The 27,531-nt window shown below is 59.3% G+C and overlaps 1 protein-coding gene across 1 annotated transcript; it reads right to left on the reverse strand.

The window, feature by feature from the left end:
- Nucleotides 1-3,727: 3,727 nt before the first annotated feature.
- NPDC1 (neural proliferation, differentiation and control 1) lies at nt 3,728-27,531 on the reverse strand. Its single transcript, XM_041406536.1, has 10 exons — nt 27,501-27,531; nt 27,160-27,319; nt 13,121-13,264; nt 7,845-7,952; nt 7,539-7,718; nt 7,356-7,422; nt 6,688-6,772; nt 6,458-6,537; nt 6,261-6,357; nt 3,728-5,310 (listed from the first exon to the last, which is right to left on the reverse strand). The coding sequence occupies exons 2-10, from the start codon at nt 27,251-27,253 to the stop codon at nt 5,233-5,235; spliced, it is 933 nt and encodes a 310-aa protein (XP_041262470.1). The 5' UTR covers nt 27,254-27,319; nt 27,501-27,531; the 3' UTR covers nt 3,728-5,232.

Here is a 27,531-nt window from a genome sequence, read left to right on the forward strand (position 1 = left end):
TGGACGGGGCGGCCCCGATGGGGCGGGGAGGGAGAAGACACCGATCTTGCTGCGGGGTCTCACACCCGTCCAGTCGCGGGAGACTCGAGGACACCCGCGTCCCTCGCACCCCTCCGGCCCCACGCAGTTCGGGGGGCACTGCGCCAGTGTTAGGACAGAAGCAGCCATGGGGTCTTCCCAGCTGGGAACCCCCAGCGCTGCGGAGTCTAGGCAAGGAACGGGGTGGCTTTGAGGAGCTATCGGTGGCATGAACCGGAGCCCGGGGCTAGTGTGAGGGCAGCCTATCCATTTGTGGCAGCCACTTGTCCCCAGTACAGACAAGCCCCGCGATGCCGGTGTCATTGTGCAGCAGCAGAGGTGGTCCAGAGCTTGACCATCACCTCTTGCCCCTCTTAATGCCTGGTCTTCTTGATTGGGCCGTAGCTCCTTGGGGAGCATGGACAGAGATGAGGCTCCCCAGGCCCCTTACAGTCTCACCATTCCTCTCCTCTTTCTCACTCTGCAGAGGAGGGTTGTGGCTTGTTGGAGCGTGTGTGTCCCTGTGGCCTCAGAGCTCGGAGTGCACTGCCGGGGAAGGAATTGCAGCCCCAGCTATCATGTCTCCACAATGAAGCACACTCTATATTTTCTCTGTCTTAAAGACATTCCCTTCACACTGCCCTTCACAATGGTTCTACCAGGGCTGGCTCGGCTCCAGTCATTTCCCCTTTCCTTCCCTCCTGGCTCAGCACCGGGAACCTTCCAGATCCTGACACTGCCATGCCATCAGCCTCTGCCCAATGCCAGTTCCTGCATATGGGCAGGTACCAACAGCATGGGCACCCCCTGGCCTCAGCTGGAGCAGGGCGAGGAGTGCTCTTTCTGCCAGCACCCGGTGATCCCAGCCAGAGCAAGGCAGGGAGTGATCCTGCTGCTGACACTGCTGCCTGTTTATTAACCCGGATTACCAGGAGCTGCTGCCGTCTCGCACTGGAGATATGGTGAGGAGATAGGCTAGAGCAGCCTCCCCCGCGGCTTGATGGGAATGGGGCTGTGGGCAGGGGAAGGTGCTTGGTGATGTTTATGAAGCACTTGCTTTGGCTGCTGAGATGGCTGGAACCCAGGAACTGGCACCCAGGGAGTGATGCCCTGGGACAGGCACCCAAGGGCTGGCAGACAGAGACTCATACCCACAGCTGGCATCCAGGGACTGGCATCTAGGGACTGGTATCCACAATGCCAGCAGCAGCCCCTGGCCCAGCACATGGCACTGCTGCATGTCAGGGAAGTGGAACAGCTGAGCCTCCTGATGATATTCCTCTTAGGAAAAAAAATGGCCCAGTGGATGAGCTGGAATTAATGTCTGTTCCTGACGCCCGTCAGGACATGTACCAGGCTGCTCATCCTGGCTGTGCCAGGCTGCTCCAGAAGGGAGGGCAGCCCCAGGAAAACGAACTAAGGATTCAAAAACCCTGTCAGTGGGGCCGTGGGCAGCCCTGAGTGAGCCCTGTGGCTTCTGGACCTCAGGGGTCCCATGCCCAGAGTGGTGAAGCACCTTCCCCAGCAGGGGCTGGATGCAATCTGCCAAGGGACTCCCTGGACCGTGCTGCTGAGGATGCTGGAGCCAGTGCCGTGCGGGCAGACCTGCCCACTGCCTGCTGTGCTGCTGCCTGCCCCGCTGCCAGCGGGCAGAGGAAATCTCTCTGCGGGACCCCGATGGCAGCCATCAGCCCTGCTCCTCCCGGGCTCCTGCTGCGGCCCAGGGTTTCAGAAGCTCCTTGGCTAGGCAGCAACTCCCTTTCCCTTTGATTTATTGTTCCCGGGCTGGACCCCCTCCTCCTGCCAACCTACTTTTCTCTCCATCCCCCCGGGAAGCCTCCCAGGCCTCCCTCCCCCCCCTCTGCCTCTCCTTCCACCCCCCACCCCCCCACCCCCCGGCCCTCAAACGCATTCCTTGTCCTTTCATATACAGACCGAGGGGAAGGGAGACGTTGACTTTGAACCGGCCCCTTTGTAGGCACGGGAGCCCATTGTGGCAGTGATGGTTTTAGCTGGGGGATGTGGAAGGAGTCAGTGGGGTTTCTCGGTGTGTGCCCCCCCCATACATTTCAATGATTTTGGGTGATTTGAGGGGGGGGACTGTGTGAGGTTATTGTGTAGGGTCTTTGAGCACCAGTGACTGCATCTCTTCTGCCTGCTCCGGAGGAGATGGATGCATGCATCCTTCCATCAGCCCATATCTGGAACCTGCTAGTGTTCCAGCCTTAGCCTGCCTGTCTAAGGCAGCCAGGGATCAGTGGGATCCTGCTAAGAAAATGAGAGCAGAAAGAAATGCGTCTACTTTACTGGCTCGCTCAGATGGCAGCAGGCTGGAGTGGGCTGAGATGTACATCTGCTCATCCTCCCTTTGCTGAGTGTGCTGGTGTGACACCGGTGCTTGGGATTTTAAGAGAGTGGATGAGCACGGATGATGTTTTATTCATGGTCAGGCCACCCTTTTCTGTGGCAGGTGATGGAAGGGCCATTGCGGGGGGGCTGTGCTGGATACCCCTGAGTTGCCCACTGAAGGGGTGCTGCAGTCCTGCACGGGGTCCCATGGTGAGGGGGCCGCTCCAGGACCTTCTAAGGAGGGCTGGACACGGGGTTCATCTCCAGAAACCCCATGCCTGGAGGAACGCCAATCTGCTCCCTGTCAGCACAGCTTGCTGGGCTGCAGCTGGCCTAGAAGGACGGTATGGAGTCAGTGCTTCCAAACCTAGCCCAGGGGAAATCACAGAGGGTGTTTGGGTCCGGTTCTGTCCCCTTATTACAAAGGCCCTGGTCTCACCCACACCACCACAGTGCCTGAACACACCAGTGGGCTCACCTTCTTGTGTTACAGCTGGGGGAAGTGAGGCTGAAGGCCTTGGATGTCTGCATCGGGGCTCTTGTCCCTGGACAAATGACTCTTCCATGCCTGGATGTGTGGTAGGGACAGGGATTCCCAAGGCATACAGGGCTCCTGTGGCCTCCTCCATGCCTGGAGCAAGGGGGTCTTCCCAGGCAGAAGAGTCAAGTTTTACTATAAGTTGGAGCTTTCCAAAATGTCTGGATGTGCTCCAAGAGAGATTGCTGGGTTTTGGGAGCAAAGAATGGACAAATCTGGGGACCTCGGCAGAGAGGAGTGGGTTCCAGGGTTTTCCCAGGACTGAGCCCTGGGGGCATCTTGGATTATTTGGGGTGTGCATCGCCCGGGGGTGCAGCTGGAGACTCCCGAGAGAGCGTCCTGGGTGGGTGCTTTGGCGGTGAGTCAGCACCCACCTCGGGCTGCTGAAACCTGGAGAGATGGTATCAGCCTGATGGGGGGGCTGCCGTGATCAAAGGAACTGGGCTGCACACAATGCGGGGACTTGATAGCCCTTATCTGTCATCCCCGAGGTGCTAAGGGCCCAGGGGCAAGGGGCGGAGGGGGGTGGGTGCTGGGTGCTGCAGAGCTGGGTGCGGGGGCTCCCATCCGACCTTTCGCTGGAGAAACCTGGCAAATACTGAGATACAAGAAAATTATCCCCGGTTCTTTATGTGCCCGAGAAAACCCTCGGGAAGGGTTTGAACACTCCTCCAGCTGCAGAAGCAGGATGGCTGCTCACTGTTCCCTGGGGAAGGTTTGGGGACCCACAGCAGGGAAGACTCCCTTCTTGTCCCCTTGTCCCACCCCGCTGTCGAGAGGAGCCCCCCAAACCTCGGGCCCCACACCACACACTCGCATGGGTCTCAAACATGGTCGTTTAATAAAATCTCCTTTTAAAAGAACTACAATTCATACAACAACAACGAGAGGTGTGGGAAGAGTGGCAGCAGCCCAGGGGAGGGGGAGTACAGGACATGGGGACAGAATCTGTGCAGTGATGGCCTCTGTCAGCCACCCTGCCAGGGACAGGGACGGTCCCATGCCACCACAACTCACCAGCACATCCCTGCCACTGCTACCTGCCCTGCCCATGCCTGTCTGAGTGTGCAATGGCTCCAGGGAGCATAACCGGTGACCTGTGGCCGTGACAGTCCACAACAGGGTCTGGACATGAAGCCACACGTGTGCAAAGTAATCCAAACCCTGTTCTGGGCCTTCCACTGGAGGGGTTCATGGCCTATGCCCCCGGGAGGGTTTGAGGAGCAGCACTGGGCTCCAAGCAAGAACATGTTGGTGAGGCTGGATGCAGGCAACAAAGGGATGCAGGGAGTGTCTGCAGCCTGAAAGGTGCCTAGGATGGAGCTTTGGAGACTGTCACCTGCCACAGAGGGATGCTCAGAGAATGCACAGTGCCAGGCTCCACATGGATGCTGCCAGGGCATGGGCTCTGTGGGGTTTGAAGCAGCACAGCAAAGCCCCCATGCCTTGGCTACCCCTCTCAAGCCACCCCAGCTCCCTCCAGTCCTGTTCCTTCCTCCCCCACAGACACATAAGCTTAAAAACAAAACCTTGAACACTTTTTCTGAGCTTTTACCCCACTGAGGCCTGTGATAAGAGAGAGCCCATCCTCTGCCAGCACAGACTGATGTGGGCTCCCAGGCCACAGTGGCACTGGGACTGTCCTGAAGCCCAGCACTTTTAAAGGGGTCAGAGCACAGGGCAGCATCTGAAGGAGCAACCTGGGGAGTGATGCCGGTGCCTGCTTGTGCTGCTCCTGCTCCTGCCACTGGCTCCCAGAGCACTGTCCTGCTGCCAGGAGCTGCCCAGGCTGGGGTGCAGGAGGCAGAATGGGCACTGAAGCCCTTAGTGTTGCCACCTGCTCCGGGAAAAGGCCCCATCCCTGGCAGAGGGGCTCTGGGCAGGCTGGCAGCCCTGATGCCAGGCATGAGCATGCCCAGCCCTCCTGGCCCTCTCCTGCTTTCTGCCCCTCTCTCTGGCTCCCTCCTAGCTGCTATGCATGAGCGTAGCTTCAGCTAGGGCAGCAGCCCCCTCCTCAAAGCCAACTACAAAGGGACAGTGCCACAGCCCTCCCCTCCTTCCCCTACCAATTTCTGTGCCAAAGCAGCCGCCCCCCTGCGCCCGCGAGAGCTGTGAGCAAACGGCAATGCAGGGACGCGATCACAGCAGCAAAGAGGACAAGGACGCTGGAAACGGGGGCGATCCCCCCGCCATAGCTGTTAGTGGGTGTTTATTGGGCAGGCGTGGAACAGTCTGGCAGGTCCCTCGGCCCAGCTGTGGGTGCTCCCCCGGCACGGCCACCCCGCTGGGCACGGCCGCGGGCACAGTCTGCAGCAAGCTCGGGGTGGTTACTGGTGCGACTTGGGGTCGGAGGGGTGTAAGGAGGAGTCGTCAAACAGCGGGTTTCTCACTTCCATTTCTCCAGTCTGCCGTGGCGGTGGGAGAGGGATGGGGGAAAGAAAAGGCAGGAGGTCAGAAAGTAGGCTGGGATTCAGCTGCCCCATCCCGAAGGGTTTGGGTCTGAACCCCAGCCCGGCAGGTAGGAGGGAGGAGGGGAAGGGGGCGACCGAGTGGGCTGCAATGGATGACAAACACCAGGACTCCCACCACCCTGGAAAGGAGCTGCCTCCCTGGCAGGAGGGAATGAGGTGGGGTGATGTGTAAAATCCAAGGTCTTGGGTGGGATGGGACCCCACAGCTGGGCTGGGGACCCCACGATAGCACTCCCAGCCTGGCTGGCAGGAACAGAGTTTCTCACTCAGACTGGGGATCCCAGGATGGGCCCCTCAGCACGGCTGGCAGAAATGGGGTGCCCTGCCCAGACTGCCTGCCTGCGATCAAGTGCCCTTTAATGGGCCTGTAAAGACCCACTGATGACCCTCGATCTGGGCCCTGATGGCCGCACTCCGCAGCTATTACCATGTAAAAGGCTCCTCTTCGTCCCTTTGTGCTCTTTGTACCCAGGGCTGTTATGAGCTGCCCTTCCCCGAAGTCCCCTGCTAGCCAAGAACACCCTACCCTCTCTGGCTGTGAGGGGTCACATGTCTGCGCTCCAGGCGTTGGGATGGCACAAGGACGAGCCCCCCAGCTCCGGTACCCAGCAGCCAAAGGGATGGTGGGTCAGGTGTGCCAAGGGCTGCTCTAGTTATCTGCTCCCAAGGAAAGCCTTGTGCCAGGACATGCATTCCTGCCCACTGGAGAGCTTCAGTGGGAGCTGGCTAGGGACATGGGGCGAGCAGAGGGGCAGAGGCTAGACCACCTCCAAGTTTGATGAAGAACATGTGGAAAAGGCTCCTCACACAGAAGTGCACGTCCCAGGCACATGCTGGACACCCCCACATGCACAGGGACCCCTGGCTCTCCTGCACCCACATACCGGAGCCAGCCCAGGGCACTCATACACGGTGAAGTCTCCATCCTCATTCTCCTCATCAGATGATGCTGAGTCTGGCAGCTTGGGCTCCTCTTTATGCCTGGGGGGAAGAAGATGTAGAGAGGAGGTGAAGCCCAGTGGGATGATCAGGACCATCCCAGTTAATGGCAGGACACGCTGTCTGCTGCCAGGCTGCTTACTTCTCCAGGGAGAGCATCTGCTGCTTTTGGTGCTGGTAGTGGTACATTTGGGCACTCTGAGCCAGCGTCTTGTCCCCAGGCTGTGGAGAGAGCAGTTACAGCTGTGGAGACTGGGCTTTGATGGGCCCCAGCCTGGGTGGTGGAGGGCCTCCACCGTGAGGGAATCCCTCCAGCAGAGCACTCAGGCCCGAGTGGCAAACACCCCACAGGGAGGGACACGGACACCTTACCGAGATCTTGTCATAAGGCAGGGGGCTGGCTACTCGCTGGGCTGAGTAGTCTGCTTTCTGTGCCAGCCTGACCTCCTTCTGCAGCCTGCCAGGGAGGGGCATTGGAATCAGGGAATCACTAAGGTTGGAAAAGTTTTCTAAGATCAAGCCCAACCATTAACCCAGCACTGCCAAAGCCCACAACTAAACCACATCCCCAGGTGCCACATCCACGTGTTTTTTCAACACTTTCCGGGATGATGACTCCAACACCTCCCTGGGCAGCCCTTCCTAATGCCTAATGCCTGACCTCCCTTTATATGAAACTTCCCTAATATCCAAACTGTCTCCCCTGAGACAATTTGAGGGCATTTCCTCACATCCTGTTCCCTGTGATGGCAACCACGACAGGCACAGCCATCTCCATCCCACGGGGCCTGTGCACAGGGCACCCATGTGCTGGCAGTGCCAGCACCCAGTGCCACAGTGATGCCCACACCAGGTTCCATCTGCTCCCAGAGCCTGCATGTGGCACGAAGGTGTCTCACTACTGTCCTCCTGCCCCAGCCAGCTGATGGACACCTCGGGAGGACTACTGCCTTTCTTCCAACCCCTCACGCCTGGGAAGCATGGGAACACACTGCCCTGGGCACAGGGTCACTGGGGGACTATCAGCAGCCTCAACTCACCTGTACCAGCAGATGGCTGCCACAATCAGCGCCGAGATCCCAGCCACTGTGCACACCACGATCAGCCCTGCACAGGTGGAGAGGACAGCAAGAGGCAGCAGGTGAGCTGGCAGCAAGGTGACACCAGCCCATGCTTCCCTGGTCAGGGTGTGAAACCCCTTCCTCTGAGTCCCAGGGTCTCACCGAGCACCATGTTGTCATTTTCAGGGATGGGGGATGCCTCCACCGGGTACTTCTGGACTGTGGCAGTGGTAGGAAGGGTGGTGGCTGCCATGGTGCCGGCGGGACCCTGCTGCAGATGCAGATGCCCCTCTCTCAGCCCACTGGCCACACGCTGTCTGCCACCGCTGGGCACCAGGGTGGCTGCGGGAGAAGACAGAGCAGTGGTGAGCGGTGCCCAGGCAGCTCCAGAGGGCAAACCTTCCTGGGGTGCAGGGTCTGGCTGCCATGGGGTCCCTGGCACCGCTGGGAACAGGGATGAGCACTTACTCTTGGGTCTGCCATCCTCTAGTGGGTGGTGGCGAGGAGCCTCCTGCCTGGCCAGCACATCCGCGAGAAAATCGATTTCTGCCTCCAAGCTGGGAACAGAGCTCCGTCCTGCGGGAGAACAGGTGTGAGATGGGCACTGGGGGGTGCAGGCGTGTGCCCACCCCCAGGGCTAGACCAGTACCCCCAAGAAGGGACTCCTGTCCCAGCTCCAGCAAACACGGGTGGTGTTCAGTCTGAGACATCAGTCTGGGGCATCTGATCTGCCCCTCGGATGCTGCTCTCCGAAAGCTGGCCCCGGACCCATGGGTGTCCTTGCTGCGTTCAGTGGGATTTTCACCCCACAAATGCTGGAGGATCAGGAGCAACAGCATCTGCTCTCGTGCCAGAGGCAGCAGGTCCTGCAGACTCTGTGAGAGAGGGCAGGGTGCCAGCACCTCGTGTGCAGGACCTGCCCTGTGTCCCTGCCCCTGGGGTCACACAGCAGCTCCAAGTAAGGAGGGATGGGAGCTGGACCAGGACAGATACTCCCAGCTGTGTGGCTGCCTCAGGGGTGAGGGGTAGCTTCAGCACAGTGAGTTACAGTCAGGGGACACCTGGTTTCACTCCAAACACTGTTTTTCACCCCAAATTGTCCTTTATAGACCAGAGTGGCTGGAGCATGGGCTCAGCTTGGCTGTTCAGCAGAGCATGGGAGCCTTGCTCCAGCAGAGGGGTTGGTTCCTGCCCAGCACCTGGTGGGATGCAGCTCCTTTGAGAGCTCTATCAGTGAGGGATGTACCCCCAGGGGCTGCTCCCAGTAGCATCTCACAGGTAGCTGTCCAAGCCCATGCCCCAGAAGAGTGCCCACCAGGGACATCTGCCCCTCAGGGGGCTCTTGCAGCATCAGGCACAGGCAGGACTCCCACTCTGGCCTGGGGTGACAGCATTGCAGCAAGAGTGGAGCTGCTCTTCTGAGGCTCATCAAGCAGAGTTCAGCTCTGACACTCACCACTGCTTTTAACGGGATTAAACTCAACTTCAAAGGCAGTAGACATCCCTGACACCTTCTCAATCCCCATCCTATCCCTGTTTCCTTTGCCCACACTCAGAGTGTCCCCTCAGAGAAGCCCTGGAGCATAAATCTAGACATACTAAGGCAAGGTGATACTGCCAGATAATTCAAGGTTATAAGAATTACATCTCTGGAATCTGTCCTCACATCCAATGCTTGGAAATAAACCCTGATTCCCTCTGGAGCTGTGCACAACTGCCACCTTGCTGCCCCATGACTCAGAGTCACATGAGCCAAAAAACAACTTAAAAGGGGGACACTCTTGCTTTAAACAAAAGCACCAAAAGTCACTGTCCCTACATCCTCCATGCCCTGGTGTCCCCAAACTGCCCCCAGCCCTTGGATAGAGCCCTGGGTTTCCCTGGCTCTTTGCACCCTGTTATTTGCATCCCAGAGCAGCATCATAGTCAAGTGGTGCCAGGTTGGGGCTGTGCCAGTGCTGTGCCCAACAGGTGAGTGCCATGGTGACAAGGTGCCAGCATGGGGCCAAGGTCTCCCAACGGGCAAGGGAGTTAGCATGGGACCCAGTGTGACAGCCCTGTGCCACAGGGCGACATCCTGGTGCCCAGGATTGGGATAGCCCTGTGTCAGGGACATGCTAATGCCTGGCATGGGGACATTTGGGTCCACCTCGCCTCTGCACTCTGGGAAAGGTCTGTCTTCATAGGAGACAACTCTGTCCATCTCACGTGTGCCACCACCAGGCTGTGCTGGTGTTGCATGTGATGTGGCTGGAAAAAGGAAAATAAAGTTGAAAAAGCACCCAGAGCAGCTGCCCGGTCCCTCAGTCTCGCACTCTGAGAGTGTGTGAAGTGGCACTTTGGAAACTGAGGCAGCGTTGGGGGTCCCGGCGTTGCTGCAGCACCTGGGTTGTGCCTGCACTTACCTGCACTAACCAGCTTTATCACCAAATTCTCTTCAAGTGGCTAAAAGCTGCCCACCTCCCATTCTGAGTGGCATCCCCCAGTGATGCCACAGTTTCCACTACACATTTGAGGGCACTGAGCACTGGGTCCTCCCGGCACTGTGGCTGTGTGAGATGCTGGCCCTGAGCTGCTCCAGGGAATAAGGGGCCGGGGTGAGCCCCAGTTCCTGCCTGACTGCCCCAGGAGCAGAAGCAGAGATGCTGGGGAGGAACAGTGTCCAGGGAGGGCACACAGGGCATGCAGGGCAGGGACGGGACCGGGACAGGGCACGCAGGACATGTAGAGGGGCACTCAGGTGCAGGCAGGGCTTGTGCAGGGTACGGGTGCCCCCTCATGGTAGCTGCCACCAGTGCTGCAGCAGGATGGCATGGCCAGGCTGGCACACAGCCCCCCAGCCCCTCTGCTCTGCCCCTGGCCTCTCCTCAGGGCTTCCACCTCCTCAGGGCTCAACCCTGGGACACACACGTACCCTGACAGTTTGGGGAAACAGGGACCAAGGACAGACACGTGAGGCTTCTGCCCTGGGCTGAGGAAACCTGTAACTGACAGTGTCCACAGGAGGGCACAAAATTCTTATAAATCCACTAATTCCTATAGTCCTGCCCCAGGACGGCTGATGTCCTCTTTGATGCTGGCAGCACAGCGAGCAGGGAAGGAGGAACACCCATGTCTGTGAGCTGAGGTCCCTTGTCCCCCTTTTCCCAAAAGGGGGCTTCCTGCAGCCCAGTGGGGCTCCATGCTGGTCAAGGAGAAGCAGGGATAAGACCTACTATCTCAAAGCACATCACTCAAACCCATCACAGCACAGACACATGCAGCACCATGGAGCACGTGGGATTTTGGGGAGCTCAAAGCCCTGTGTAAGACAGCAGCGGCCAGGTGCAGCCAGCCAGCTGTGGGATGCAGTGTACCCAGTGTACCCAGATTCCATGCATCCCATCTCACCTCTGTGCTGATGCTGTGCCAGATATGCTGAGAGCACATCATGGCAGGAACACTCACATGCCCTCCTGAGACCCCAAATGGTGCTTTTCACCTCAAAAAGATGCTTTTGGGAGAGGATCCCTGGCTCCTGCCAGGAGCTGTGGGGATGGCACAGTGTCAGGATCCCAGGACTGGCGTCACCAGCAGTCACAAGTGGCTCAAGGATGTGTAACCCTTTAAAGGATCTGCCTACATAGCAAAAGGGCTGCATGGGTATCCCCTTTAAAGGCTTAGGCATCCTTGGGCTACAGCAATCCCGTTTGCCTTGCATCTCCTCCTAAATGCAGCTATCACAGCCCCTCTTCATCGTCACAGCCCTCTCCAGTGCTGCTACCAGACAAAGGTACAGGCAGGACCAGAAAGAAAGCCCCCATGGAAAAAGAAATGGTGCCTCCCTGCCAAGAGGAGCTGGGCATCCTCAGAATGCTAAAACAGAGAATTTGGGAGGGGATCCCCCTTTTTTATTTAACACAGTCCCCACACTTTTGCTGCCACAAGCTAGTGACATTGCTTGGGACAATAGGATGGGACTGGGAGAGACTTTGGTGTCACCATTCTCCCATGGTGGGTCCTTAGAGGATGGCACCATGGTCCTGCATCTCTCTGTGTAAGGATGCAACTGTGGCCACATCCTTCAGAAAGGAGCTGAGTTGCTATGGAGATGCCAGTGCATGTGCAGCCCTTGTGAGAGGGGAATTTGCTCTCAAGACTTCACATTAAAAAATGAACTATAAACAACTGCTAAAGCCATTCAATGCCAGTGGATGAAGAGCCCATAGCAGGGGCACTGACTGCTGTCAAACACCAAGTCTAGACACTATTCCTGTGCCATCCCCTCTTATCCCCCCAGCCATCCCTCTCATTTCAGCCAAAAGGTCCTGCTTTGGTGGTCTCCCCTCTGATTTACAGGGTAATTCTCCTGCTAGGAGGAATTGCACTGAAGGCATGCTGGGTTCTGACATCTTCCATGTGCCCACCTGGGCTGAGCCATGGGTGAAGGATATCTCCAACTGCACCCCAACAGGACCCTGAACATGCTCAACAACACAAAGCAGTCCCCTAAAACTCAGAGGACCTCTCCATGTCTGCATGGAGTTCAGATGCAGGGGGAGCTGCTTCCCTGGTTCAATGACCAGTGCTTGTCCATCCTGCCTGGTATAGGACAAGCCACCCTGCATGGTTTTAGGTGCTCCCCAGGAGTTGGAAACCCCTTAGCAAGAGGCTTTTGGGGGCAGCAGGAGTGAAGAGCAGGTAGAGAAGGGTGGGCTGGGGGAGATACCAATACATTCTGCACCAGAGGTGACTCAGAGATGCTCCAGAGTACCTTGCACCCAGGCAGTCCCCAGCAGAACCTACCAGGAACAGCCTGAGGGTGTGGCCAGTCGTGGTTGTCCCCATCCACAGAGGCCACTCCACTTTATAGCAATAAATAATCGTGTGGAGCCATAATTATAGTCTTAACTCACCTGCGAGATGAGCCCATAAGGGGACCCAGAAATAGCTCTGCCACAGCTTTCCAAGCTGCATGAAGAGTTCACCGTCACACTAAAGAACGCCTGTGCCTGGCCCCCAGCACTGTCTTTGCAGCTGAACCAGGGGCACAGGTACAAAAGCCGCACTGGGAGCACCCTTCAAGTATTGCAGTGGCAGTGCGATGGGTGACCGTGGGCTGCTGCACCTGGGCTGCCACAGTGCCTTGGATCCCTCGGGGACAGGGCCAGGAATAACCCCCAGCGTGGCCCTCCGTGCCCCGGTGTGCAGCCCGGGAGTGGTCCTGTCAGTCACAGCTGACTCCAGCCCTCCCAGCATGGATGCTGGGCATCATCCAAGGAGGAAACGGCAGTCCTGAACCACAGGCTAACATCTCAAACCAAAGGGAATCAGGCACTGAAATCCCACTGGCACCAGCTCAGCCCTGGGATGGGTGAGGCCATGGGCAGCATAAGTCACTGCTCTGTGTGCTGAAGGTAGCTCCCCTGCTCCTGCAAAGCCTGAACCCTGGAATAGCCAGGCAGACCCTGGAGATCCCCAGAAGCTGCCTATCCTTGGAGGTCCTAGGCTCCCCCCAGTGCTGACAGGGCAAATCACCAGAGCAGGATGCATGTAGAGCAGGATGGGGTTGCCAGCCCAAAACCACCCCCCAGCTGAGGTGAGGGGGGTGAGAGGGAGAAGAGCAGCTGTCCCCAGAGAGATACAGCTGTCATGGAAAGAAGGAAGAGGATGGGGTACTGCTGGGGTGGGGGGCTGTCCTGAGGCACAGACCCTCCCAGAGCTGCAGAGGTGCAGGCAGAGGGGTGGAGGGTGGGTGCACCTACCACTGGGTGAGAGCTGCTTCTGGACACAGCGCCCACGGTCGTCCTCCTGGAAGGGGGGCAGGCAGGGCCCACAGGCACCTGACCCCGGCGGGCAGAACTCCCGACGCTGCAGGGCACAGTCCAGGCTCCGGGGACACGATGCTGCTGTGGGGACAGGACAAAACAGCTCAGGAGGAGGACAGGGGTCAAACACACCCCCAGGTCTGTTCACGGCTTTTTCGAATGGGATCCAGCTGCCCCGGGCTGCCCACGGCTGCTCCTGCTGCAGCTCCTGGCTATCAATGGGCTTCACCACAGCTGCCCCAAGGCCCCGCTTTGCCTCCACAAAGCCATTACCACCTGGAATTAACCATGAGCTTAATTACTGTGGAGTTGGACTCAATGATTTTCATGGGGCCCTTCCAACTTGAGGTAGTCTGTGACTCCATCACATGCACAAGGCAGTTGCAGTGATGAGCATGCAGTGCTCATTCCCCCCAAGGGTTCCCAGCCCCAGGGTGCCACCATCCTGTGGGACACAATGTTGGAGTGCTGCAGCACCAGGATCTCCTGCCGCTGCCTGCCCTGCATGGGGAGATGAAATCCAACCAGCACAGACTGATGCTGGTGTGGTGACTGTCAAATCAAAAGTACCAAACACCCCCAAAGCCTCAGTGGGGCATGGCATTGCTGGTACCAGCACTTAGGCTCCCATCCCTTCGGCATTCCCTGCAGGAAGCAGTGGGAGCCAGCCCTCCCTGGCACTGAACTGCATACCAAACCTCATTCGCAGTTTCATGGGGCATCTCATGCCCATGTCAGCCCCAGGGAGTCTCCACTCCCTGGGTATAGGCATGAGTCCCCCAGGCTCCAGCCTCACCAGCCCACTGTGTCATGGCAGTGTCATCATGGCTGGGTCTTTCACCCCAGGAGGTGGCCCTCCATGAGGGGACACAAAGTCCCCGTGTCCTAAACAAAGCTGAGTCCTGGGCCAGGTGATGGTGGCAAACCATGTGCAGAGCTGGAGACAGGAACTGTGACACAAAGGGCCAGAACTCAGGTACTACCTGTGGCAGGGAGCTGTTGGGGGCACACTGGGGTCCTGGCTTTGATGGTGACACTGTTGGTCCTGCCACAGCTCAAGTGTCTTTCCGTCACAAGCTGGTGACAGTGTGGAACCAGGCGCCCTTCAGTGCACCCAGCACTCGGGCTGGGCACAGCTGTGTGGGAGGAAGAGCTGGATGGGGTTGCACAGCTGGATGGGGTTGCACAGCTGGATGGGGGTGTGGCACACAGCTGCCGTACTCTGCCCCTCACCCTGCTGTGCACAGCCATGCCCGCAGCGTTCCCGCAGGCAGCAGCGGGCAGGGAGCAGGACTGTGGGGCTGCACTGGGACAGGGCCAGGCTGGCAATGAATCACAGCAGGAGCAGGCTCCCGGCACCGGCCCACGCACCCCGAGCAGTCCCTGCCAGCCCTCGCCGCCCACGCTGGCACCAGCACCGCACCGGCCACCTGCCCGTCCTGTGCCCATCCTGTGCCTGTCCTGGGCCTGTCCCTGTGCCCGTCCCTGTGCCCGTCCTGTGCCTGTCCTGTGCCTGTCCTGTGCCCGTCCTGCGCCCATCCTGTGCCCATCCTGTGCCTGTCCTGGGCCTGTCCCTGTGCCCGTCCCTGTGCCCGTCCTGTGCCTGTCCTGTGCCTGTCCTGTGCCCGTCCTGCGCCCATCCTGTGCCCATCCTGTGCCTGTCCTGGGCCTGTCCCTGTGCCCGTCCCTGTGCCCGTCCTGTGCCTGTCCTGTGCCTGTCCTGTGCCCGTCCTGCGCCCATCCTGTGCCCATCCTGTGCCTGTCCTGGGCCTGTCCCTGTGCCCGTCCCTGTGCCCGTCCTGTGCCTGTCCTGTGCCTGTCCTGTGCCCGTCCTGCGCCCATCCTGTGCCCATCCTGTGCCTGTCCTGGGCCTGTCCCTGTGCCCGTCCCTGTGCCCGTCCTGTGCCTGTCCTGTGCCTGTCCTGTGCCCGTCCTGCGCCCATCCTGTGCCCATCCTGTGCCTGTCCTGGGCCTGTCCCTGTGCCCGTCCCTGTGCCCGTCCTGTGCCTGTCCTGTGCCTGTCCTGTGCCCGTCCTGCGCCCATCCTGTGCCCATCCTGTGCCTGTCCTGGGCCTGTCCCTGTGCCCGTCCCTGTGCCCGTCCTGTGCCTGTCCTGTGCCTGTCCTGTGCCCGTCCTGCGCCCATCCTGTGCCCATCCTGTGCCTGTCCTGGGCCTGTCCCTGTGCCCGTCCCTGTGCCCGTCCTGTGCCTGTCCTGTGCCTGTCCTGTGCCCGTCCTGCGCCCATCCTGTGCCCATCCTGTGCCTGTCCTGGGCCTGTCCCTGTGCCCGTCCCTGTGCCCGTCCTGTGCCTGTCCTGTGCCTGTCCTGTGCCCGTCCTGCGCCCATCCTGTGCCCATCCTGTGCCTGTCCTGGGCCTGTCCCTGTGCCCGTCCCTGTGCCCGTCCTGTGCCTGTCCTGTGCCCGTCCTGTGCCCGTCCCTGCGCCTGCAGACGGCAACACTGCGGACAGCCCTGGCACACTCCACAGCGAGGGGCACCACAGCTGTGGGGGCTGTCCTGAGCATCCCCAGCCCTGCAGCAAGGCAGGGGCGAGGGGGGCAGCACCCTGTACACAGCTGAGAGTCCTCAACAGGACAGAACCAGCAGAGCACGAATCATGACAGTTCTGCTCCCCCAGCAAGGGCGCAGGAAAGATATCACCCCAAAGTGGCACAAGTGGGATATGCAACTCCCTGCATTTGCATGGCCGTATTTCACTATCAGACTGCTCCCTGGAGGGTGCAGCGCTAGGAACCTCCAGCCTGTACCCGGGGAACTCCCCACTGCACTCCATGAGGAAGTCATCACCTTCCCCACCTTGGCTGGCACTGGCAAGAATGCACCAGCCGCAATTTCAATGCTGGCTGATCCCCACACCAGGCACAGCTGTCTGCAGGGGGTGCGCTGGGGGTGGGGGAAAGTGCCCACTGTGCCCACAGCTGGGTTTTTTGCCGGACTGTTTGCTCCCTGGAGGTGGTGTGGGGCTTGGCCATGTGGCTGGGGGGGCAATTTGTGCTTAATGGGCACTAATAATCAGATGTCTAAGCACAGAAATTGGACTTGGCTCCTGGCTTCACTTTCCCAGGGTTACTCTCAAGGCCTCCCTGTTTAAAAAATGGGGCAGGAGGAGGTCATGGCACTGTGCAGCCTCAGGCTGGGACGTCACAGCCCCGTGGGGCAGTGGGGAACACACCTGTAGGGGCCCCTGTCTGTGCCACAGGCTCATGGAAACAATTCCTCCCCAAACAGGTGCTGCCAAAAGCTGATCACTGGTGGAGGAAGTCAGCCCAGTGCGGGTCACCCCACAGAGCCAGACATCAACAAGACCCTCAGAGCCACCTTGTGAGGAGTGGCAGAGCCCTGAGCCAGAGTCCAGCAACTGGGTACACAAAGCCTAGGCTGGATCCCAGTGAAGGCTGTTATCTCTGTTTGAAGAATGAGCTGTGCTTGCCCAGCTGTCACTGGCTGCAATTCAGAGCTCCCCATGTGTCACCAGGCAGCGACTGGTGAGCTGGCATCACTGCGTGGGCAGCCTGTGGATTGAGCCCACAGGGGCTTTGCCACTCCCTGAGCCCACCTCAAAGCCCAGCAGTGGGAGTCTTTTGCTGGTGGGAGTGGGCACCTCAGTGCCATGCTAGGTGATGGGGACTGAGCCCTCTGTGTGCCACCACCCAGGTGCCACATGGGCACCTGCAGCCCTGACTGCTGCCACCCTGTGGGGCTGTCAAACTGCACTGACCCAATGCTGCCCCACCCTTGCACACTCACACATTCCTGGGGGCTGGTGCCACCTGCCCAGTGCTCAAGCAGGCAAAGGTGGGTTCCCCAACACTTTGGCCATGGGCCCCCCCTCCTGAACACTCACCCCGAGGCAGGGTACTTGGGCTGGCATAGCATGTGGGTACCAGTTCCACCCAGCTGTGGCCATGTCACCACCATGCCACCCACCTGTTACCAGTGCCAGCATGCCTGCTGCAGCTCCCAGTCTTGCCTCTGTACCTGCAGGGCTGCTGTTGAATCTGGGGAGTTTGGGATCCCCCCACTCCAACCATGGTCCCCACTTGGCACCAGTGCAGCCCACCATGGCCTGGCCACAAGTGGGATGGGCAGAGGGACCAAAGCTGGGGTCCAGCTGGGGGCCTGCAAGGACCTTAACCCTGCATGACCTGCCAGCAGGACAGTACACACCAGAGGAGCAAGCAATGAATTATATGGAATGTGCAGCCAGCACCAGACACGGCACAGCCGGGGCCCTGCTGTCCAGATGTGTCAGGGCTGCTCAGAGGAGGAGGATGCTCCAATTGCTGTCACTGCCCTGCCATGGGGCTTAACTCCTGTGCAGGTGGGCAGGGAGCCCAGAACAGCACAGCTGGGGTAACCCCTTAAACCGAGCTCAACCCTGGGCTGAGCTGCGGTGCTGGAGGAGCCGGGTGACTCCCTGCAGGCAGGACCCCAGCCCAAGGCCAGCAGGTGCATGGACACAGCAGCTGGTACAGACAGACAGACAGCAGGCGGGCATGAGATGAGCACACATGTAAGCAGGAAAAGACCTGTGCCCAGGAGGAAACGTGGTCATGTGAGCAGCAAGGCCCCTGGATGTGTTACCCATGGGGGAAAGCTGAGCACAAAGCTCCATCCCCAAGGACTCACCCTGGGGAGAGCTGTGCTGGGCACCCGGGGTGGCACTCAGGACCAGGAGAGTGCTTGTGAGGGGGTGCCCAGGCAGGGCATAGAGCCACTGGCAGTCACAGACTGGATGGAGCAGCTCTTCCATACTCATGCCAAAACATACAGTTGAAAAAGAAACAAAAATAAACCCAAGGAGGACATTTGTGTGGCCAGGAAGGCAGGGACTGCCCCCGCTGCGTCACTGCTGCAGATAGAGAGATAAAAGTGAACGTAAGAGGATAATTAATTAGCGCCAAGCACTGGTGCGAATGTTTAAGGTCCTGGCAACGCCAACACCCAGCCTCCCTCTCAGCTGCCAGCCCCAGGGCCAACAGTGGGAGCTGGCAGAGCCCACTGGGCACAGGCTGAGCCCACTGGGCACTGGCTGCACAGCCACGTGGGCACAGAGCAGCCTGCCCAGGACCACCGGGTCTGGCCCCTCTGTGGCAGCAGGACATGGCCCCTGGTGGGACATGGGCAGCTGAGGGGGGATACTGGGGCGTCTGGGGAACAGGGTGCAGGTCTCACTCCCATGTCAGGCCCCTGCATGCTGCCTGAGGCTGAGGGAAGACCACAGCAAGGCCATGACAGAGCCCCAGCAGCGGCGGCAGCCCCCGCAGGGCCTACAGTGGTGTGGTCTCTGTTAGCTCCACTCCAAGGTCATTCCTTCTCCTCTTCTTCCTCATCCTGCTCCTCCAGCCGGATAATGTGGGAACTGCTGAGGGCCCTGCCGGCAGCCTGCCCTCCCAGCACTTCCACTGCCAGCTGGCACTGGCCATGGCTACCTCCCAGCTCTGTGAAGTGCTCCTGGCTCTGAAGGAGCACTCTGGAGCAGGCCCAGGGCAGGCTGGTGGGCAGGCATCAGGCAGGCAGGCTGGCATGATGACCAGACCTCAGCCCCCGAGGTCTCACTTCTCCCTGTCCAGAGCTTCCCTGGGCAGGGGCAGTGCTGCTGTCCAGCAGCAGGCAGGAGCAGGGGTTGCTGAGGCACCCCAGCACTTCACCTGCACTGCCCCACGCCCAGGGATGTGTCTCCTGAAGGGAGTCAGTGATAGTGACTGCCAGCAGCTGCAGTGACATGCAGTGGATGCTGTACAGACCAGCCACGGGTGACACACACCGAGCAGAGGTGACACACACCAGCCACAAGTGACACATAGAGTGACTGCAGGATGGACACCCCACCAGTGGCTGCGACTCGGTGGGCTTCCTGACCCAGCTACATCCCCCTGCCCTGCTGTCTCTTGCACTAGGAAGCAGGTGGATGGGGACTGGGCCCCACTCCTGGACACAGCTAGCACCACTTCTCAGGCAGTCCCTGTGCCACTGCCAGCAGCTGCTCATGTCACTGCTGCGCTCCTGCCCCTGAAAACGCAGCAGCCAAGCCCCCTCCCACCAGAGACAGTGGAGGGGGCTCTCTGCAGCACGGAGCCCGCAAACCAGGAGTGTGGCAATGCTGGTCACGTCACGTCACTGCTGGGGATGGAGCATGTGGCACAGCCATGGCCACCAGTCTGCCCCATGTCCTGCAGCAGCACCGCTGTGTGCTAGTCCACCAGTAAGGGAGCAGCTGGAAATGCTTCTTTGTGCTTCAGCAGATTTGGTCAGGCAGATGCAACATGTCACTAGCTCCCATCCCTGAGGCCACCAGTGCTTGTGTCCTGACTTTGGCTGCTGGGTGCTGAGGTCTGGCCCAGCTGGCAGAGATGATCTCCAGCAAAGTTTCTGTCATGGCCAAGAAACAGTGTCAGCAACCTTGTGCCACAGGCTGGGGACAGGGCACACCTGTAGGGAACCCCTGGGAGCGTTCCCCATGCCTGCACAGCAACATCTCTACTACACCCTGCTCCCACCGAGCGGACAGTCCCACTGATGGGGACACAGCCCACCCAGGAACAATGGAAAAAGGCCTCATCCTCACCACTCCCCCCACTCCCACCTCCCACCCCCATCCTCACTCAGCTGCTGCTGCTTTGGGGCCACCAGCCCAGAGCCCTGGGCTACAGGCAGCACAGAGGGTGTGGTGGGCACCCATGATGGAGCCCTGAGCCATCATGATGGGCTTCCAGAGCCTTGTCCTGCTCCACGTTCAATGCCAAGGGGGAAAGGGAGGGCCAGGAGGAGCTGAGCCAGGTTCCTGCAGAGGTGGGGAGATGCCAAGCCCTCGGCATCCCCAAACACACTGCCTCCCAACCATCAGTGTTTCCTCAGAGCCTGTCCTTGCTCTAGAGGAGACCCCATCTACAAGCACACCAAAATTCCAAGTTGCTCCTGTGATTCCAGGCTGGGGCAGAACCAGGCAATCTCCAGCAGGTTGAGGGAATGGAATTTTGTGTCATCACTACTCAAAGCCCTTAACTGGGCCAGAAAAAATCCCTGTTCCTTGCCCTGGCAGCCTGCCTGCTGTGCAAACCAATCAGCTGGATTGGCAGGGCTGTAGGAACAGGAGATAGCACCAGGATGACTGGAAACAGCTCCAGCAAACCACAAATCCAGACCCCAGCAGAGACTGGGCAGAGCCAGGAGGTGGTAGAGAACATGGCTCTCCGTGCCTGTGGCCAGTGAGGAAGGCATCAAGCCAGCGAGGGGTATCCCAGCGTCAACAGCCCTGGATGCTGACAGCTCCAACTCCAGCACTGCAGAGGCTGCCACACCCGGGATGTGCCCCTCTGCATCCTCCCCTGTGCCCCTGCTGTGCCAGGGGGTCTCCAGCCACAAGTGGCTTCAGATATTCAGGAAGAGAAGAAATAATAAAAAAAGCAAAAGGCAAACCAGGTGCCATACGCCATTCCCCCAGGCCTACCCGCCCGAACCTGCTGCTGGCTTTGCTTTGCTTCGTGCACACTCACCCCTGCTGGGGACCCCAGGCTGCCACCAATGCCACCTCATCCCAGTGCATCTGCCTGCTCTTTGCAGCCTGAACCACCCACTTTAAGTCTTGTTTATCAGGTTTTTCTCAAGTAAATACCAATGAACTTTGCACATGCACTGAGCCTGGTGGGGCTGGGGTTGGGCTCTTTAATTCCCTTCTTATTGGGCAAGTTTTGCACCACGTTACAAGTGAAGCACCTGGTGGCCAGGGCTATGGTGCACAGCAAGCACCATCAAGGGGCCCCTCCCTGCACCCCTGAAGTGCTCCAGAACTCTCCAATGAGCATCACAGCACTGTGCTGGACCTTTGCTGTGCCGGCATCACAGGGGACGGGCAGCCCCGGCACCACAGACCCACCTGAAGCACTGAGCAGTCTGGAAGGAAGGGGGTGGAGTCCAGCTGTCTCCTAAGGACATTCCTGGGCACTGACCCATCAGCAGGAGAGCACCCCATGGGTACACCCTTGCCTGGTGAGCTGCAGCAGAGCCACAGCTCTGGGTTAGCTCTCTCTGTGTGATGGCAGAGAGGTGGGAGAGGGCAGCCCACCCCACAACTCAGCACCCAAGGAGCTGCCAGGCCAGGGGCCACCGCAGCTTGATCATCTGAAAGCAGCCACAGGCTCCCACGCACTCTCACTACTGGGCTGGAAATATCCATCTGGAGTAGCAGCACCACTGCACCCACCAGGGCCAAGATGCTCTTTAGCAAAGCCAAAGCCATCCCACACCATCACCAGACATCCTGCAGCCTTTGGGAAAGAGGCACCAGCAAAATTTTGCTGATGCCTCCAGCAGCTCAGAGGTGGCATTCTTCAAGGCGGGGATTCTGTCTGTCTGTCCAGTTCCCTTTGTCTAGTCATTGCCTGGCACCAGCCCTGGTGCTCCCACCAGCCCATCAGCCTGAAACAGATGCCTGGGGACACAGCTCCTCACCACGAGTGCTGGAGCAATAGGGGCCAACTTTTATGCTGCTGGAATAGCCATCAGAGGAACAACCTTTGGAACAAGGGCTGGCAAGGGGACTCGGGGGGGGCACCCGCCACGCTGGCAGACATGCAAGAGCAGAGGCGGGCAGAAACGTGGGGGCTGCAGCACCCACCCTGCTGGGGCTGTACCCACAGGTATGCCCGCACTGATTCAGCCACCACCAGCGATAAAGACCTGCAGGGCCATTGTGCCCAAGGGCAGAGCTCAGAAACCGAGAGGCCCCATCAACACAGAAACTGGGTGTCCATGGGATGCACAGCTGCATCCTAGGGGTGCTGGTGCATGCAGCATCCAAGGGCTCTTGATAAAGGTGCTAAAAGAGCTGGACCCAGAGATTTTGTGGTATATGCTGCACAGGAAGAGTCAGCTCAGTCAGCCCTTTCCTTCCTAGCCAGGAAGCCAAGAATGATGGCGGCAGGATGGGTCACATTACAGCAGCTCACCAGGCTGCCCTCTCTTCTAATTTAGGGCCCCTCACTCTCTCTGACAGGCGTGAGATGATGAAGTCCCCAAGGGACAGCAGCTCCTCACCTACAAGAGAGCAGCCATGGGTGCTATGGGTGCACTGGAGACCTGTACCTTCCACACCTGTCTCCACCCCCACCACAGTCTCCTTTCCATAGGAATGGAACAGGGGCCAGGAGCCCAGGAAACCCCTGCACAATGAGTCAGGGTCCCTGATAGCACTCAGTTGACATGTCACCTCTCATGTCACCCACCGAGTGCAATAGGTTCCCAGTCAAACAGCAAATACCTCTCAAAAGCATTGCCATCCTCTACCTGTGCAGGAAGAACCCCAGCATGTGCCACAGTGTGCAGGTGTTAACATGGGTGGTTACAGCCCACGGTGCTCCAGGGCAGGATAAGGCTGGGACCAGGACCTGCTCTGGCTGTTTCCTTCCTCCAATTCAAAGCTCACTCAGGCACTTAACGGCCAGTTTCTTCCTGTTGCAATTCTCGTTAGCTCACAAAGTGGCTAATTACAGGCCTGCAGCTGCCATTTGGAGCGGCACCAGTGCTGGGTTATGCCCAGGCACAGGAGGGAGATACCTCAGTGCTGGCAGTGGCATTGGGGCCAGGCCCAAGGGCTTTGGGGCCAGCCAGTCCAGGGGAGCCACCACCCCCCTCAGGGACCAGACCCAGAGCTCTTGGTGGGGACCAAGCACCAGGGCACAGTGTTTATGGATTTAATGCAGGGATGGGACTGATGGCAGCTTCTGTACCCTGTGCCCAGGGACCCAGCACCTTGCACATGGGGAGAGGCCATGCCATCAGCCCTCTTGTCCCTGGGCACCAAACCACCCATCCTGTCCACAACATGCCCGTAGCACTTGTCCACAGCAGCCCCCATTAACTTTCTCATTTCCGGAGTCCCCACTGTGCTATCAGCCCTCCTGTCTCCAGCATCACCACACCTCTCCTGTCCTCAGCACACTGTCCATCCAGTGACCCCTTCTGTTCCCCCTGCCACACTGTCACCCCTGATAGGCCCCATCACTCCTCTAGTCTCCAGCATCCACCACCAACCTCTGTGTCCCCAGTGCCCTGACCACACTGTCACCCCCTGATGCTGTGCCCCCCCGGAAGCACCCGGCAGGGCTAAGCCGATTACCTCCCTTAATACCCCCATGGCCCAGAAGAGACATTTCAGGCAAACATCGATGCACCTTCCCCTGAGCTGGGGGAAGACTTGGGCTCCCTGGGAACTGAGGGATGCCTGGGGTGGGGGACCAGAGCTGCCAGGAAATGACAGATCCAAAGAACCTGACCCTGCACAGTGCAAGCAGGCCCCTGGCTCCAGAATCCCAGTCTCCCCACCCTGAGGTCCAGCTCTCCACGCACCGGCTGGGTGTTGCTGGGTGCACATGGATTTGTGAGTCCCCACAAAGCTAAAGCAAAAGGGATGAGGGATTTTCACCCCATCTCTTCCACAAACTCTTCCTTGATGCTGATTCAGCAATTGGAATTATCAGGCATCTTTCCACCCATTTCCCCTCCTCAGGCCTGCAGACGGAGCCCTGCCCATATCCCTGGCATGTGTACCAGCTCCATGGAGCCCTGTGAGATGCCTGTGCCGCACATCCCAGCTCCTCCACACCTCACGACCACAAGGGCTCCTTTCCCACAGTGGGAACCAGCTGAGCACAAGTAACCCCAGATAACACGGTGGAGACATTACCTCCAAGAATAAAACCACATGGGCAGCACCCCAGCTGCTGCACGGAGAAACACTTGGTCTGCACCAGTGTGGCAGAGGACACCCCACCATAGGAGACTTGAAGGGATGGGGGTGGCTGAGTGGGACCACTGCCCACCACTGCCACCACTCCCAGGGGGGACCCACACAACCTTTCCCGTGCCTCAAGACAAAACTGGCTACTTGCACACTGACTCAGAGAATGTTGCGGGGCTGAGATCACACCCTTCACTCAGCAGGGCAGCCAGGCCCCTGCAAGCACCACAGGCGCAGCACCAGTCCCGATGTTTTGCTCCCAAGTGTGGCTTGGAGCTGCCGCAGCTTCAGGGGCCAGCATGGGGGTCCCTGGGGCTACTGCACCCACTGTGTCCCAACCCTGTCCCCAGTGCAGCAATGGACAAGAAGGCAAGGAGGAAAAGATAAGAGATGGACAATCCCACCACAGGCTGAGCATGGGAACTTCCCAGGGGATGGCTCCTGCTTAGCCATGCCCAGCTGGGAAGTTTGAGCAGTACCTGCACCACTGCAGAGCAGGGGCAGCCAACACCAGCATCTGTGCTCCCACCCATATCCCTGCAGAGCAGCACAAGGAGCAGCAGTGCAGAGCCAGCAGGTCAAACGTGGCCAAATGGGTCACTTGGACTGGAAACAAAACTCAGATTTTGCTGAGCATCTTCTCCAGATGTCTGAGATGTGAACTGATGGCTGTGGCAGGGGGCTTCAGGATTATGAAAAAATTGGATTCTAGCTTGTCATCCCATTTGGAAAAATTTTTTTTGTTGTTTACAATAATAACAATGATAATAATAGATGAAATTTGTCAACCTAGTTACTTAAGAAGTGGGGAGAAATATGGCTGTCACTCGTGTTCCAAGAAATTAAGCCAGAAAACGAAGCAAGGCAGGCCCTCTGCCCAAAGCCTGGTGTGATGCATAGAGACACGTGGGAGAAAAAAGCCCAGCTGATGAGCAGCAAGCAAACCTAAACCACCTGCAGCACCTCCAAAGCACTGCTGCCCTTCCTCCAGCTCGGATCAGGCTCACAGCCAGATGAGGATATTACTGAGCCACGTGCAGCTGCATCCCAGGAGATGGCATCTGCTGCAGGGTCTCAGGGTCACAGCACCAGCCAAGAAAAGTGAGGAGGAGGAGGAGAAGGAGATGCCAACCCCCATCTGAAGAAGCTTTGATGGAGCTGCAGAGGCAAGAGGTCATGGGTATGATGGTGAAGGACCCTGGCTCCCTCCTTGCCAGGAGCCAGTTTCACCAGCATATGCAGAATAGGAGCTGCTCCTGGGCTTGCCACCTCCACCTCACAGCCCCACCCCCAGAGAAAGCCAAGCTTGATCCCATCTGCCCAGGAAAGGCAATTATAAAGTGAGAAGAAAGAGCCAATGCTTCCTGTGCCCCACTGCACTTAGAGAAAGGTGGTAGGATTGGGACAGAGACTCCTTTACCTGCCCAGCATCCCAAGGATATTTTCTTCAGCTGTCCGCAGGAGAAACCTACCTGGAGCTCCCCACTGCCACATGCCATACAACCCTGAACTCCTGGCAATGGGATGCTGCTGTTGGGAACAGTGCAAAGATACCATCCCCAGATTCTCTCAGGAGAAAGAGGTTGAACTGAAAATCCAACCCCACATAAGCCAAGAGTATGCAATATCCCAGCACTGGAACAGGCTGCTGATGTGCTGCCAGGCCCCCTCATGCTCACCTCACCTCCAGCATCCTCCTAGGGCTGGGAAGGGAGGGGAAGGGAAGGGGAAACTGTCACCATGCCCTGACAGCACCATGGCACAACCAACCCGGCAGCCCCTCAGGGACCCAGCCCAACCAGCCCTGCCAGGCCAGATGATCCCACACTAACTCCTAAATTCAGGAGGAGCAGAGGTTATGCTGGATCACTGGTGGCTCATCCGAGCCACCCAGGTCTCCTTCCTTCCACCTCAGCCTGTGTCAGCAGTACCTCCGGCTGGACCACCCCAGCCTTGCCTCGCGGGAAGAGGGGGAGTGCAGGAGCATCCCCACCTCTGCCTCCAACCCTCCGACGTGGAAACGCACAGATGTTTTGATTCACTGGGAGATTTAAAAATTATTGCAGCTTCCCGCTGCCCCTCAGAGCACGCGGAAGCACGGCGAGGCCACGGGCCCTGGCTGACAGCAGGCTGACTGCCCGGCGTCCGCCCTGCCGGGAGCCAGAGAAGGGAAACAATATCGGATCCGCAAACAATGCTGGGAGCCAGGAGGCCCTTCCCGGCTCCTGCGCCAGCCAGGCGGAAAACACCTGCCCGAGACAGGCCGTACCCAGGCAGGGACACGGCACCTCCCCGGGGCGCGCAGCCACAGCCTTCCCCGCAGGCAGCAGCGGGGCCTGGCGCTGGCTGGGCTGCGGGCCGCTGCTTGTGCCCATCGCAGCCCCGCGATGCCACCCCAGCAGTGGGCACAGAGCGGGGGACAAGGAGCATGTCCGGTGCCAGACGCCCCAGGAGGGAAATGTCCTAACCCAGACCCCGAAACTCAAACCAATCAAACCCGAACGCCCCGAAAGAACCCTTCAGCAGACAGCAGGGCACCTTAGGGCGGTGCTGCACGGGAGGGTGCGAAGGCCACCCATTCCTTCTGCCACGGCGGAGAGCAGGAATGTCACCGTCACTGGTGTACCGGGGCGATGCTGCGGCCGCTCCCGGGGCAATGAGGCAGGTGGGCAAACAGGCCTCCCTCCACCCAACCCCCGGCGGCTCCCCGGGATGGCTCGGTCACTGCAGCGCCCTTTTTTTTTTTTCTCTGTTGCGGTGTTTTTTGATGTTGTTGTAATTTTTTCCTACCAATAAAGGTGCTTCATGAGGGCCGCTCCCATGACAATGTGCTCCTTCCCCACTCCAGGATCCACATCTGTGGGTCCCTCCAGTCCCCTCTAACAGCTGCTGGGGACCAGCCCTGCGGCGCTGCCATCCGCTGCCAGGCCCCTGCCTGCAGCAGCGGGCAGGAGAGTGACGGGGAGGCGATGCCCGTCCCCGGGGAGCGCAGCGGGGCGTGAGAAACCCCCGTGGGGCTTTGTGGCGGGGGCACCTCCTATCTTGCTCCACCCAAGAACATGAACACCCACGGATGCTGATCCCTGGTGGGGATGGAGATAATGAGGGAGAAGAGGGGGACAGCCGCACCAGGGTTCGTCGTAGGGAGGACACGAGCATCCGCGGGGGAAGGGAGAGTACACGGACACGGGAGTGGGGGGAACGAAATGGTACTCACCGGCACGGGCGAGGCGCAGACGGAAGGATCCGAGGGCGGTGAGCAGCAGCAGCAGCGTTCCGCGGCGGGCGGCAGCGCCCCGGGCCGCCACCATCGTCCACGTCCACGGACAGGGACACGGACACGGACACGGACAGGGACACGGACACGGACAGGGCCGCGTTTGGGCTCCACCCCCGCCGCCAAGGCCCGGCCCCCGCGCCCCCGGCTGTGGCACCAGCGGGCCGGGGTGCTCCGGGCTCTGCGCCTCAGGGCCCGTCCCGCTGCCCAGGGTGGCTCCAGAGGGCTGGAGAGGGACTTTGGACAGGGGCCTGGAGCGACAGGACAAGGTGGAATGGCCGGGCGCCGGGCCGCGGCGGCTGCGGGCGGCGG

The sequence above is a fragment of the Onychostruthus taczanowskii genome, unplaced genomic scaffold (assembly GCF_017590055.1).
Source record: "Onychostruthus taczanowskii isolate IOZ18803 unplaced genomic scaffold, ASM1759005v1 scaffold25, whole genome shotgun sequence".
NCBI lineage: Eukaryota > Metazoa > Chordata > Aves > Passeriformes > Passeridae > Onychostruthus > Onychostruthus taczanowskii.

Excerpts from the sequence above, each read along its gene's own strand:
- NPDC1 (XM_041406536.1), bottom strand. The coding sequence starts at position 27,253 with ATGGTGGCGGCCCGGGGCGCTGCCGCCCGCCGCGGAACGCTGCTGCTG. Across the intron at positions 7,423-7,538 it reads AAATGACAACATGGTGCTCG|GGCTGATCGTGGTGTGCACA; the intron begins GTGAGACCCTGG and ends CCACCTGTGCAG. Across the intron at positions 6,538-6,687 it reads TGCCTTATGACAAGATCTCG|CCTGGGGACAAGACGCTGGC; the intron begins GTAAGGTGTCCG and ends CTCTCTCCACAG.